The 14,087-nt window shown below is 44.2% G+C and overlaps 1 protein-coding gene across 4 annotated transcripts in view; it reads left to right on the plus strand.

The window, feature by feature from the left end:
• The window catches only part of PHACTR2 (phosphatase and actin regulator 2), a 275,038-nt gene that overhangs the window by 97,111 nt on the left and 163,840 nt on the right, over positions 1–14,087 (plus strand). Inside the window, exon 1 of one of the 4 annotated variants that reach the window (XM_060188669.1) lies at positions 2,968–3,231. The exons of the other annotated variants lie outside the window; for them this stretch is intronic. Within the exon in view, the coding sequence (XP_060044652.1) occupies positions 3,186–3,231 (46 nt within the window). The 5' untranslated portion in view covers positions 2,968–3,185. Of the gene's footprint in view, positions 1–2,967; positions 3,232–14,087 lie in introns of those variants that run through there. 4 annotated transcript variants of the gene reach the window in all.

The following is a 14,087-nucleotide window of genomic DNA, read 5'->3' on the forward strand; positions in this document are numbered from 1 at the left end:
CGGGTGATTTTAAGAATCCCAGAAGAGACAAAGATAATATTAACTAGTAAATCCTGAAAGGTATTGAATAAGGGAAATGCAGAAGGATTAAAGAAATCCTGACAGACCAGAGCTACAGCGTGCCCTTTGATGCTTTAAATAAGAATCTGGAGAATGAAGAAAATGAAACAATATTGTTTCTCGGAGACAAGAAGTATTGAGAGCAAAAATATTTTTATACTTCAAAATTTTTACTTGGGGCAATTAAAAAATTTCCACATTCAGCTGTATTTGATGCAAAATTTACAAGATTATATTTCCTTTAATCAGTGAGCTACTCTATCCAATAGGCTATCACAATGGATGGGAGAGAAAGTTCCTTCATTCCAATTTAGGTTGAGAGAACTCAGCCTTTTCTGGGTGTTGTTCATTTGTTTAAAGACAATGTTAAGACACAAAAATAGAAGAAGCATTAGAATTGTTTACTGTCAGACCTGGGAAACCAGCATCACGGTTCTGCAAAAGTCTTTCATACCTGACGCTCTGAAGTCCTGGGTTCAATCCCAACACCACCATCACCCAGAGCTGAGCAGTGGTCTCTCTCATCAAGATGATAAGAATAATGTCAAAATAAGGCAAATATGTATGTATAGTTTTAAAAAGTGTTTATACCCACTACTGAGCCCACCAGTAGAAGATGTCACCCCAAACACAACAGGAAATTGTACTAGTATTAATAATTTAAAAATCTTTATGTATTTATTGGATAGAGACACCCAGAAATCAAGAAAGCAGGGGGTAATGGAGAGGGAGAGAGACAGAGAGACTCCTGCAGCCCTGCTTCATCACTTGTGAAGCATTCCCCCTGCAGGAGGGGACCGGCGGGGGCTTGAACCTGAGTCCTTGTGTACTGTAACATGTGTTAGGGTTAATTTAACTGTCCTAACTAGGAGTCACATTCTGCTTCATGCTCAGTTTCCTTTACACAAATCAGGGTTCTTACCAATGGATTAAGCAAAGAGTAATCAATGGCTGGTCATACTATTCTGTGGGGAAAAAAATCTTCCACAGATGTGGACCACATGTTTAAGTGTGAAAAAAAAGGCCAATTTATTGAACTTTGATGAGCTAGACACAATTATATAAAAATAAAGCAAGCCCCTGTATGAACTCAATACAAACTATATATATAATAATATTATTATTAATAATAATAATTATTATTATTTTACCCATACCCAGGGCATTGTTCAGCCCTGGATAATGGTGGTGTGGGGAACTGAACCTGAGACTTCCGAGCCTCAATCAAGAGAGTCTGTGTGCATAACCTTTATGCTATCTACTCTCACCTGTCAATATGACTTATACAAAAATTCATTGTTAAAGTATTAACCTATGGGAGTTGGGCGGTAGCGCAAAGCACAAGGACCGGCGTAAGGATCCCAGTTGGAGCCCCCGAGTCGATTCACAAGTGTTGAAGCAGGTCTGGAGGTGTCTGTCTTTCTCTCCCCGTCTCTGTCTTCCCCTCCTCTCCCCATTTCTCTCTGTCCTATTCAACAATAACGACATCAACAACAACTACAATAATGAGAAACAACAAAGGGAACAAAAGGGAAAATAAATATAAATTTTTTTAAAAAAAATTAAAAATATTAACTTATTGTATAAAATATAGTACATTCTATATCACTTGTTGCTTTTAGGGCTGAAGGTCTAGGATAACCTAAATTACTCATCTGTAAATACCAAGAGTATTTGCTTGTACAGTTGACTTTGAACAATAAAGCAGTTCAAGGTGAAAATCAAAAAAATACTTTAGTTTTTAAAACCTCTATTTATTATTGGACAGAGATAGCCTGAAGTCAAGAGGGAAGGGGACGATAGAGAGGGAGAAAGACAGACACTTGCAGCCCTGCTCCACCACTCGTGAAGATTTCCCCCTACTGGTGGGGGCTGGGGGCTCGAACCTGGGTCCTTATGCTCGGTAACGTGTACTCAGCCAGGTGCGCCAACACCCAGCACCCCCAAAATAACTGGTTCCACCCCCACCCACAGCCCCAGTAAGTTGAAGGTTGGACTCTTGAACCTGGAACCAACAGCTCCATATACTGTTTTAACCTCACTTGCTCAAAGGACAAGTGTATTCATACTTCTTAAGGGGTGCGATTTCATGGGAGATTTAGCAAGATAAAATTCAACTGTTTGGAAAATATTTATTTATTTTTAGGAGTGACACACACAGAAAGATCAGAACACTTTCAGTCTGGTATAGGGAGGTCCCAGGGACTGAACCTGCGACTTCTGAGGCCTGAGGCATGTCCTATCCTCTGGGGGGTGCACTATCTTCTAGGCCCTGAACTGAAAGCTGTCAAGGGGGTTTAGTTTCTAATGAAAAGTAAATTGATTTGTGTGTGTGTGTGTGTGTGTGTGTGTGTGTGTGTGTGTGTGTGAGGGAGAGGGAGAGGGAGAGGGGAAGGGAGAAGGGGAGGGAGAGAGAAGTTTAGACACCATGTGGCCTCATAGTCTGTCAAGGGAATTTGGTTTCTAAGGCAAATCAAGTTGTTTTTAGTGTTGCCTGCTGTCTAGACACCAAGCACGGAGGTGTGAGCTCATGCCCGCCTGCCCAGGTCCACCTGGTGACTGATGGTCTAACCTGCCCGGGGACTCACATGCTTCATTTTATTGATTTTTTTTTAAATAAAGTTTCTTTCTTTTTAATGAGAAAGAAACAAAAAGCGCAGCCGTAACCGACCCCAGTGGTGCAGTGGTGCAAACACGGTGTGAAGAAGGAACTTCACGTCCTGCAAACCCATTTCCATAGACCAAGCACCAAGTCCCTTTTCTTAGGGCCTGCAAAGACCATTTGAGTCTGAGCCTTTGCAGGAACTCTGGGCTGCCCCGGGGCCGGGGCCGGGGGCCGGGGCTGGGGGCCGGGGGCCTTGGTGGCCGCCCCGGGCCCCGGGCTCCCCCGCACGCGCCGCCCCCGCCCGCGCCCCCGCCCGCGCCCCTGACCCGGCTCATCTGCATAGAGGAATGACCGGCATCCGGGCCGGATCCGCCGCGCCGGCCGGGCGGGGAGCCCCGCGCGGGGTGGAAGGTGCGGGGGCCGGGCGGGCGGCTCCGCGCGGGCGGGAAGGGGCGCGGGCGGGTGTCTGCGCGGGGCTCCCAGGCTCGGGGGCCCCTGGGGCTGCGTGACCGCCCGAGACATGGGCCAGACCTCGGTGTCCACGCTGGCCCCGCAGCCCGGCGGCGGTGAGTGGGGGCCGGGCGCCGGGTGGGGACCTCGGGCAGGGGCGCGGGGCGCGGGGCGGGGGCGCATCGGGCGGCGGGGCGGGGTGGGCAGCCCCGGGCCCGGCTCTGCGTGCGCGCTGCCCCGCGTGGGGGTCGGAGCCGCGGATCCGGAGGCCCCGGACATCACATCCAGGGCTTCTGCGAAACTTGGAAAGAGGAGCGTGCCAGCCAGTGTCTCTCTATTTACCCTGGCGGCCGAGCAGACCAGAGCGGAATTCTTTCAAGCTTGTCCACTGATTTATGGGGTTTTTTGGTGTTTTTTTTTTTTTTTTTTTTCCAGAGGAGGAATGGTCATGGCTTTTTTTCCTTTTTTTTTTTCTTCTTCTCCTCTCTTTTAAATCTGTCTTAACACGGAATCTTTACTAACTACCACCTTCCAAGTGTGTGGTTGTTGCAGACTGTGTACCTCAGCCCTACTCTAGGCGCTGGAGGAGGAGGCCTTCTGAACTCAGCTATGGGGGCGGGCGGGGGGAGGGGGGCAAGGTTGGTTTTGCAGAACTGGGTGTGACATTGCTGAATGACAACGGCCTGTCTTTAAAGGCGTCCCCCTCCCCCCTCTTTTTTTTTTTATCTTAAGCAAAAGAAATAAAAAAGGGAAGGAAGGAAAGCACATTTGGCATTTTTACTTTTCTGTTGGGATAAGCAGCTTTTGCTGGCCTTGTGATTAGAAGATGAAAATGACTTTAAGATAGTCTGTTATGCTTTTCTCCATCAACAATTAAAAATGAAATGAAGGCACTTTACTTCTTGGGATATTCAGCACAAATTTTAATGGTATAAACATCGACAGGGTCTTACTGGAAGGAAGTGAGGGCACAGATGAAGTGTTTGAATTGGGCTCAGGATAGAGTTCTGTGATTCCAACCGCCCCCCACATGGGTTTGTTTATGTTTCATTCCCTGAAATATCAGATGTCACTTCCTGAAAGAAACTTAGCTGGGAATTATTATTTTTTAAAACTGTTTATTTGATTTGGTAGAACACAGGGAAATGTAAGAGGCAGGAGGACAGAGAGGCAGAGAGAGAGGCAGAGGGACGCCTGTAGCAATGGTTCACCACTTGTGAAGCTCTTCCCCTACAGGTTAGGACAGGGGGCTTGAACCTGGGCACTGTGCATGGCAACATATGCACTTAGCCAGGTGGGCCAACACCCAGCCCTGCTGGGGATCATCTTAATGCAACGTTAGCATATAGTCAATAATAATAATAATAATGTATTTTTAATTTTTAAAATGTTTTTTTATATTTTCCCTTTTGTAGCCCTTGTTTTTTTATTGTTGTTGTAATTATTGTTGTTATTGATGTCGTCGTTGTTGGATAGGACAGAGAGAAATGGAGAGAGGAGGGGAAGACAGAGGGGGGGAGAGAAAGATAGACACCTGCAGACCTGCTTCACCGCCTATGAAGCGACTCCCCTGCAGGTGGGGAGCCGGGGGCTTGAACCAGGAACCAGGATCCTTATACGTGCGCTTAACCCGCTGCGCTACCCCCCGACTCCCTAATAGTAATATTTTAATGCCACATAAGCATGTAGCCTATGATAACAACAACAACAATAATAATAACGCTGTAACGGGAAAGTCAGAACCCCGATATAATCACACTGTCCCTTTAGACTGCTAATGAGGTTTTATAGTTCTCTTCAGCTTCAGAAAACTTAATGTTAACTTTTCGGGGGTCTTATAGGGTGCTGATTCAGGCCTTAAATTTTGGAAACATGTTTAAGGAAGACTTAGTTCCATTTGCCTTCACTGTAAGAAGTGTGACTGATTTCATTTAAAAGCTTGTCGCCCCGGAAAAGCAAAAGGTCCAGTCTGAGCTGCAGTGCAAGAGGCACATGCCGTAACTGTTGTCCTGACCTGGATCTAGCCCCTGCTTACGTGTTGTCGGAGTTGATATGAGGCACGTGAACAGGGCGTTTGCAAAATCAAGGGAAGTCACACAAATAATAAAGTAAAATTCTCAGGTAGCTCTTCCAGCGAAATAATGCCCAGATCACTATAACCTTTTTAAAAAAATTTTATTTATTCCTTTTTGTTGCCCATGTTGGTTTATTGTTATAGTTATTATTGATGTCGTTGTTCTTGGTTAGGACAGAGAGAAATGGAGAGAGGAGGGGAAGACAGAGAGGAGGAGAGAAAGACAGACACCTGCAGACCTGCTTCACCACCTGTGAAGCGACTCCCCTGCAGGTGGAGAGCCGGGGGCTCGAACCGGGATCCTTACGCCGGTCCCTGCGCTTTGCGCCACGTGCTTAACCCGCTGTGCTACCCCCAACTCCCCCACTATAACCTTTGGAAAGGACTTGGGGACCTGGTGGTGGCCCACACAGCTGGCTATCCGCACACATAGTGCTATGGGAAAGGACAGGTCGTGCGGATAACCAGCTGTGTGGGGACGCTTCACAAGCCGAGAAGCAAAGCTGCAGGTGTGTATCTTTCTTTTTAATTTTTTTTAACATTTATTTATTTATTTCCTTTTGTTGCCCTTGTTATTTTATTATTGTAATTATTATTGATGTCATTGTTGTTGGATAGGACAGAGAGAAATGGAGAGAGGAGGGGAAGACAGAGAGGGGGAGAGAAAGACAGACACCTGCAGATCTGCTTCACCGCCTGTGAAGCGACTCTCCTGCAGGTGGGGAGCTGGGGGCTCGAACCGGGATCCTGACTTCCGTCCTTGCGCTTGGCGCCACCTGTGCTTAACCCACTGCGCTACCGCCGGACTCCCTGTGTCTTTCTTTTTCCCTATTTCTCTCTCCTCCCTTGGCACCCAGCCCCAGAGATAACCCTGGAGGCAATTAAAAAAAAAAAGAATGATAAAGAAAAACAAAAAGACTAATCTGATTGAGAGACTTTGCAGGCTTTTATGCTAGAAGTAATTGAAACAAAAAGATACGCATTGACCATAAGTGACATTTCAGAGAATGAGCTGTTCTATAGAATAGTTAGGTTGAAACGTTAGGCCCTCAGTTTAGTGAGTTAAAAATGTGAACATATGTAAGTGATGAGATGGAACATCTTGAGTAGTTTTTTGCTTTGTTTTGTTGAGGAATGATCGCCGTTATGACTAAATCTTTAGTATTCTATGAATAACACAAGTTTTTATGAAAGAGATTTAAGTTTTTTAAGTCACTACTACTCTCTGACCTTGAAAAATTGCCATCAAATTCTAAGTGGAAACCAATATTTGGTTGCTCTCTCTATTCATTTTAATACTCTCTGAGTCTCAAATATCTCAAACCTTCTACTTGTCCGCGCTTCACTCCTTGTTGATTGTTAAACTTTGGTTTTCAGATGGTGTAGGAAAGTTGAAGGGGTTAGTTAGCATAATGGTTAGAACTGTGCTCTGGTAAGAAAAAAAAAAGAAAAGAAAAGAAAAGAGATGGTGTAGGAAGAGTCTTGCTCTTATCTGCCCATGATCAGTTTTAAGTCCAGATGAAGTGCTGGGGGTCACATGCTCATCTTCAGTGCTGAGGCAGGGAACATTGGAATGTGAGCCATCTGTCCAGTAGTCCAGTAGTTGTTAATCAGTGTGTCTCCATTTGGACTTTTATAAAATGTCACTGTAGGTCACCAGGAACTTTGTTGCACACGCTCAGCACCAGGCTCTTTTGAGCATTTCAGTTTGGGAGTGAATCTGTTTCTGTGGATTCTAGGAAAGCCAGTCATTTCTGAAAATATGCGGTTAGACCAATTATTTCTGTTGTTTTAAAACATATAACTAAACATAGAATTCACTGGAAGCATAAAACTTATTCTTCTTTTTGTATATCCATTGCTGTGCAAACATTATTGTATTTATTTAATCAACCCATTAATTTTTGTGACAGGCTTAAGTTTTTCACTGTTTTAGGAAGATGGAGAAGAGAGAGATGAAGAGAGACACCCCAACACCCACCCACCATGGAGGTCTCAGTGGCACTGCTGCTGTTCATGGCGTGGCCTTGAACCCAAGACCTTAAATTTGTTAAGGCAAGCTAGCTAGATAAGGCGAGCATTCTGCCACATGAGCTGTCTCTTGACCACTAGGCTAGTTCCCATCCCTTCAAGATGCTTACCAGATACATGATTTGCTTTATTTCCAGCTCAGAATTTTACAGGTTTGATTATGTCCACTTTGTCCATTTCTCTTGTTTGTGCCAAATGAAACAGAAGGGGTTTTTTAAAGCAGAATTGGAAGCATACCAACACCCACCCACACCCCAATTATTTTATTTTATTTTAATGAGAGACAGAAAGACCAGAGCACTGCTCAGCTCTGGTTTATGATGGTGCTAAGGATTAAACCAGGAACTTTAGTACCTCAGGTGTGAAAGTCTTTTGCATAACCACTATGCTGAATCCCCAGCCCAGGGTTTATTTCTGAACTTATAGTTGTACCCCATTGATCTGTATGTTTTATTTATTTATTTATTTATTTATTCCTCCTCCAGGGTTATTGCTGGGCTTGGTGCCTGCACCATGAATCCACCGCTCCTGGAGGCCATTTTTTCCCCTTTTGTTGCCCTTGTTGTAGCTTCGTTGTGGTTATTATTATTGCCCTTGTTGACGCGATCTGTATGTTTTATATTATGACAGTTTAATACTACTTTGATTATTATAGCTTTGCAGGGAGTTTTGAAACAGAAATGTGAATTTTTCAACTTTCTTTTATTCCAAAATTCTTTTGGCTATTCTAAGTCCCTTGTACTTCCATATGAATTTTACATTAAATTGATCAATTTCTGCTATAAAAATTTACTGGGACCTTGACAAGGGTGATGTTGAACTTGTAGATGAATTTGAGTGATAGAACATTGCGGTTTTACCTGTATGGTAACTTTCAGTCTGTGAACATGGATGCCTTTCCACAGATCCAGAACCGTTATTTCTTTTCACAGTGTCTTATACTTTTCATTGTTCTCTATTTGTAAATTTGTCTCTATGAGTTTTATGCTATTGTAAATGAAGTAGAATTTTTAATTTTTATTTAATTATTATTATTTAATTTTTTTTCCTCCAGGGTTATTGCTGGGCTCGGTGCCTGAACCATGAATCCACCACTCCTGGAGGCCATTTTTTTCCCCTTTTGTTGCCCTTGTTGTTGTAGCCTTGTTGTGGTTATTATTATTATTATCATTGTTGATGTTGTTCGTTGTTGGACAGGACAGAGAGGAATGGAGAGAGGAGGGGAAGACAGAGGGGGAGAGAAAGACAGACACCTGCAGACCTGCTTCACCACCTGTGAAGCGACTCCCCTGCAGGTGGGGAGCCAGGGGCTCGAACTGGGATCCTTACTCTGGTGCTTGGGTTTATTAATTTGTTGCACTACCCTGAAGTTTAATTCATATCTCATTTTCAGAAAGCTTCGTTTAGGAATAGAAAGGTGGGTGTTTCTTGAGTTTTGTAATTGTGCTGAACTCAGTTTTTAGTCCTGATAGTTCTTTAGTGGATTCCTTAGGATGTTTATGTCCAAGATCATATGTATTTGATCTCTCATCGATGATTATCCTATGCAGATAGAGATGTGTTTATCTTGTTTTTCAGTCTGAATGTCTTTTATTTCTTATGTCCTGTCTATGTCCCTTCACTTACTATATATTCAGCACAGTGGAAATAAAGGGCTAAGACTGAACAGCTGGTTTCTCATCTAAGGGAGAAATTCATCTTTCCACTGAAGTGTCACAAGATCTGTGTTTTTCACAGATGCCTTTTCCCAAAATGTTCTCTTCTAGGGCTAATGTGGCAGCATCTCTGTTATAAAGGAATATTGGAAATTTCTCTAAAGACTTACCCCTCCTTGTTTGCATCTACGGAAGTGGTTTGACTTCTGCCCTTTATTTTACGATGGCATACTCCATAAATTATTTTTTGGGTGTTAGACCAACCTTGTATTCCTAGCATATAGTCGTTCCCTAGTAGAGTACGTTATTTCTATGTTGCTAAATTTGGTCTGATAATATTTTATTAAGGACTGGAACCTTTATTTCCAAGCAGAGGATAAAGAGCTCTGTCCCCAAGTGGGTGGTTTCAGGATTCTCTCTCTCTTTCTCTTTCTGCTTCTCTTTCTGTCTGCCTCCAGGGTTATCGCTTTGGCTTGGTGTCTGCACTAGGAATCCACTGCTCCTGGCAGCAGCAAGTTTTCATTTTTATTGGAAAGGACAGAAAGAAATTGAGTAGGGCGGGGAAGACAGAGAAGGGGAGACAAAGACAGACACCTGCAGACCTGCTTCACCACTTGTGAAGCCACCCCCTTGCAGGTGGGGAGCTGGGGGCTCGAACTGGGATCCTTACTCCCGTCCTTGCGCTTCCTACTATGTGTGCTTAACCTGCTGCGCCATCACCCGACCCCCTCTCTTTTTTATTTAAAAAAATTAAAAATATATACCTTTATTTATTCACTGGATAGAGACAGCCAGATATCAGGAGGGAAGTGGTTATAGAGAGGGAGAGAGGCAGAGAGACACGTACATCACTGATTCACCACTCGCAGAGCTATCCCCTGCAGGTGGGGGCTGGGGACTGGAGCCTCAAATCCTGGAAAGCCTGGTCCTCTCGCCAATATTGTAACGTGCGCTCAGCCAGGTGTGCCACCACCTGGCCCGTTTCAGGATTTTCTGTCCTCGTGCTGTAGAAGGATTGAGACATCCAGTATTCCTCTCCACAAGCACGAAGCTCAGCAGACCAGGTGCAGTGAATATTCTTTGGATCATTAAACCGCCGGACCATTTTTTAAATGTTTATTTACTCCCTTTTGTTGCCCTTGTTGCTTTATTGTTGTTGTTGTTGTTATTGATGTCGTCATTGTTGGATAGGACAGAGAGAAATGGAGAGAGGAGGGCAAGACAGACTGGGGGAGAGAGAAAGACAGACACCTGCAGACCTGCTTCACCGCCTGTGAAGCGACTCCCCTGCAGGTGGGGAGCCGGGGGCTGGAAACAGGATCCTCACGCCGGTCCCTGCCGCCAGACCATTTTAAGTCAGTGATTAGATGGATGAGATGATAGGTGTTCTGGTTTTTTTTTTACTTTAAGGTTTGCGTCTGACTGTGACTGTGCTGTCTGCCTGGCGGCATCAGCATCTGGGAACTGGTCCTCATTCTCCCTGCATGCAGTGCACCCCAGCCCGCTCGTGGCTGTTTCTCCTCCGTGCTTGGGTGCAAGGGCAGAGAACACCATTCCCACCCATTCTGGGGAGCCAAGGGAAGTGTGAAGTGGAGAGAATCACCCCAAGCCACACTAAATCTTCCCTGTGTCTCTTGAGTCCCCGTACCCTGCTTAGCCCCTTCAGTTTCTCCATTGAGAGTGCAGGTATTTATCCATTTTCTTCTAAACCGGTGAAAACAGAAATCATAAAAGCAGAAATGAATTGATTTTCATTAAGGAAAATAACAGGCACAGGTCAAAAGTCAAACTTGATGAGGCGATTTGGGATAAAAATCAGCTTTATTATCTCGTTACCTTGAGCGAGTCCCTTCTGAATCATAGCCTGACATCCACAACTGTCTCTTCCTTTCTCCCTCTCTTTCTTTCTTTCTTTCTTTCTTTCTTTCTTTCTTTCTTTCTTTCTTTCTTTCTCTCTCTCTCTCTCCCTCCCTTCCTTCCTTCCTTCCTTCCTTCCTTCCTTCCACATTTTATTTATTAATGAGAAAGATAGGAGGACAGACAGAAAGAACCAGACATCTTTCTGGTACATGTGCTGCAGGGATCGAACTCAGGACCTCATGCTTGAGAGTTCAATGCTTTATCCACTGCGCCACCTCCCGTACCTCCAACTGTTTCTTTCCATTCCGGACAGCAGTTCTCACTCGTGTGTGTGTGTGTGTGTGTGTGTGTGTGTGTGTGTGTGTGTGTGTGAGTGTGTGAGTGTGTGTGAGTGTGTGTGTGTGTGTGAGTGTGTGTGTGTGTGTGTGTGTGTGTGTGAGTGTGTGTGTGTGTGAGTGTGTGTGTGAGTGTGTGTGACTGTGAGTGTGTGAGTAAGTGTGTGTGAGTGAGTGTGAGTGTGTGTGAGTGAGTGTGTGTCCATGAACACACGGTCAAGGCTCTGACTATTTCCAAGTCTTGGTTTTTCATACACTCTGTCATTTTAGTCCTGTAAACAGGCATTCCATAGAGGTGTCAAATGGTATTCTTCCTTGAAAATAACTCTGGTTTTGTGTCTTGTCTTTGTTTTGGTTTTTGCTTTTGTATCGTTTCAGAGGGGTGTGTATGTACGTACGTGTGTACGTGCTGTTATGAGCACTGCTGAAGTGAAGATACTTATCTATACATCTTGAACTCCATGTACCAGTAAACTCCGGTCGTGGAAACGTTGGGTCAAAAGATTTGTCTCTGTTGTCTTCTTAGAGTTTGCCAGCTGACTTCCAAAGAGCTTTCCTGAGACTCCCAGCGCTGTGTGGGAACGGCTCCCTGCGCTGTCACCACCTCTGCACACCAGGGTCTCTCGCACCCTCTGGTGTCTGTGAGAAAGGGAAATCGCTCCTGGAGAAAGCAGCCCGGCAGGCACATAACAGGAGTTTTGTTCCAGCGAACTCTCCTGTTTAGCTGTCTTTGTGCAGTGAACACTCTGTGCAGCTGTACATAACAACACTGCTGTGCTTAATTGGTTCTAAATTTGATGTTTTAATGATTTTTTTGAAGTCCATGAACAAAGAGATTTCTCAGTTTGATTATGAGTCAAATAGTGAATTTGACTTCATTTTGTCTCAATTGCCTGTTTTTAACCTTTCCTTATTTTTATGTTCTTAGATTTGTATGCTAATATTAGTCTTATATATCTTTTATTTTTTTTTTGTCTCCAGTGTTATCTCTGGAGCTCGATGTCCGCACTATAAATCCACTGCTCCTGGTGACCATTTTTTCCATTTTTTGGGATAGAACAGAGAGAAACAGGAGGGGAGACAGAGAGGGGGAGAGAAAGACAGACACCTGCAGACCTGCTTCACCGCTTGTGAAGCGACTCCCCTGCAGGTGGGGAGTGGGAGCTGGAACCGCACCCTTGCATACGTGCTTGGGCTTAGTACTAGGTGCATTTAACCAGGCACATCCTTGCCCAGCCCTGTCTTACATCTATCATTTATTGTAAATTTTTTTTTCTTTTTTAATTTTTTATTAAATTTTTTTGGTTTTGTTTTGGTCTTCACTGGGACTCCAGCACCCATGGCAACTTTTTAAGATAGAGACAGAGACAGAGAGGCAAAGGGAGAGGCTGGAAAACCACACGACAAAAAGCTTCCTGCAGTGCAGTGAAGGCTAGCCACCAGCCTGGGTCTCGTCCATGATCAAGCAGCCACTATCCAGGTGAAGTGTTTTGCTGGCCCTAGTTTTTTTTCTGCCTCCAGAGTTATTGCTGGGGCTCGGTGCCTGCACCACAAATCCACTACTCCTGGAGGCTATTTTTTTTCTTTTTTTTTTTTTTTACTGTTGTTGTTGTTATTATTGTTGTTATTGATGTCATTGTTCTTTGGATAGGACAGAGAGAAATGGAGAGAGGAGGGGAAGACAGAGAGGGGGAGAGAAAGAAAGACACCTGCAGACCTGCTTCACCGCCTGTGAAGTGACTCCCCTGCAGGTGGGGAGCTGGGGGCTCGAACCAGGAGGATCTTTACGCCGGTCCTTGCGCTTTGCGCCACATGCGCTCAACCTGCTACGCTACTGCCCGGCCCAAATTGATGTTTATTTTAACAAGCGTAAAGCATGATGGTAATGTTTATTCTGACCTAATGAAGACACATTTTTTTTTTTACTTGTATATGGCAAAGAGTCTCTGCAACAGCATATTGAAAAAGGAAGTTACCAAGCTAGAAAGATATTTGCATTGCATACAGAAACAGTATGCAATATCTTCATTTTCAAAACCAGAAAAAAAAAAAAAGAAAAAGAAAGAAATCTTAAGGAAAAGGCAACAATGTGCCCGCATTTGTCAAAATATATAGTGACTCTAATTGTGAGTTCACTGTAGGACAGGAATTATTCCAAGTACGTTTCTAAGCCTCACAATAGCTCATAAAAGTTAATTACAGGGAGTGGTGGTAGCACAGCAGGCTAAGTGCATGTGGCGCAAAGCGCAAGGACCGTTGTAAGGATCCCGGTTCGAGCCCTCGGCTCCCCACCTGCAGGGGAGTCGCTTCACAGGCGGTGAAGCAGGTCTGCAGGTGTCTGTCTTTCTCTCCCCCTCTCTGTCTTCCCCTCCTCTCTCCATTTCTCGCTGTCCTATTCAACAACAACGACATCAACAACAATAATAACTACAACAATGATAAAACAAGGGCAACAAAAGGGGAAAAAACTGTTTCTAGGAGCAGTGGATTTGAGCCCTGGCAATAACCCTGGAGGCAAAAAAAAAAAAAAAAAAGGCAATTACGATCAATATTCCTATTTTACAGACAAAGAAACTGAAGCACAGGAGTGAAACAACTTGCATTACTAAACCAAGTAAGAAACAGAAATAGCAAGCTGGCATATGGAATAAACGTGGAGCGGTTAAGTGGGGGTAGGGGACGAGGAAGAATGTTGCTGATCAGCTATGAATTCAGCAAAGACTAAAATGAGAGTTGATTGTCTTGTGGTAGTTTAAATTCATTCAACAGTCAGGAGAGAAGCTTGGTAATAGACGTTACAGTTCTTAAAATGTGCATGCACTTAGACCCCACAGTTCAGATTCTAGAAGCCTAGCGTGGAGGAAATAATTACTTGCTCACTAGAGCAATGTTTATTAAAGCTCTAGGTTAGAAATAACCCACTGGTCCAACAGAAAGAGACGGGTTGCTTTAATTGGAAGATAGTCAGGGCCACTTGAAGTCAATGTAAAAATATTTTCTCAACGGTGGTTTTAAAG

This window comes from Erinaceus europaeus, chromosome 4, assembly GCF_950295315.1.
Source record: "Erinaceus europaeus chromosome 4, mEriEur2.1, whole genome shotgun sequence".
Classification (NCBI taxonomy): Eukaryota; Metazoa; Chordata; class Mammalia; order Eulipotyphla; family Erinaceidae; genus Erinaceus; species Erinaceus europaeus.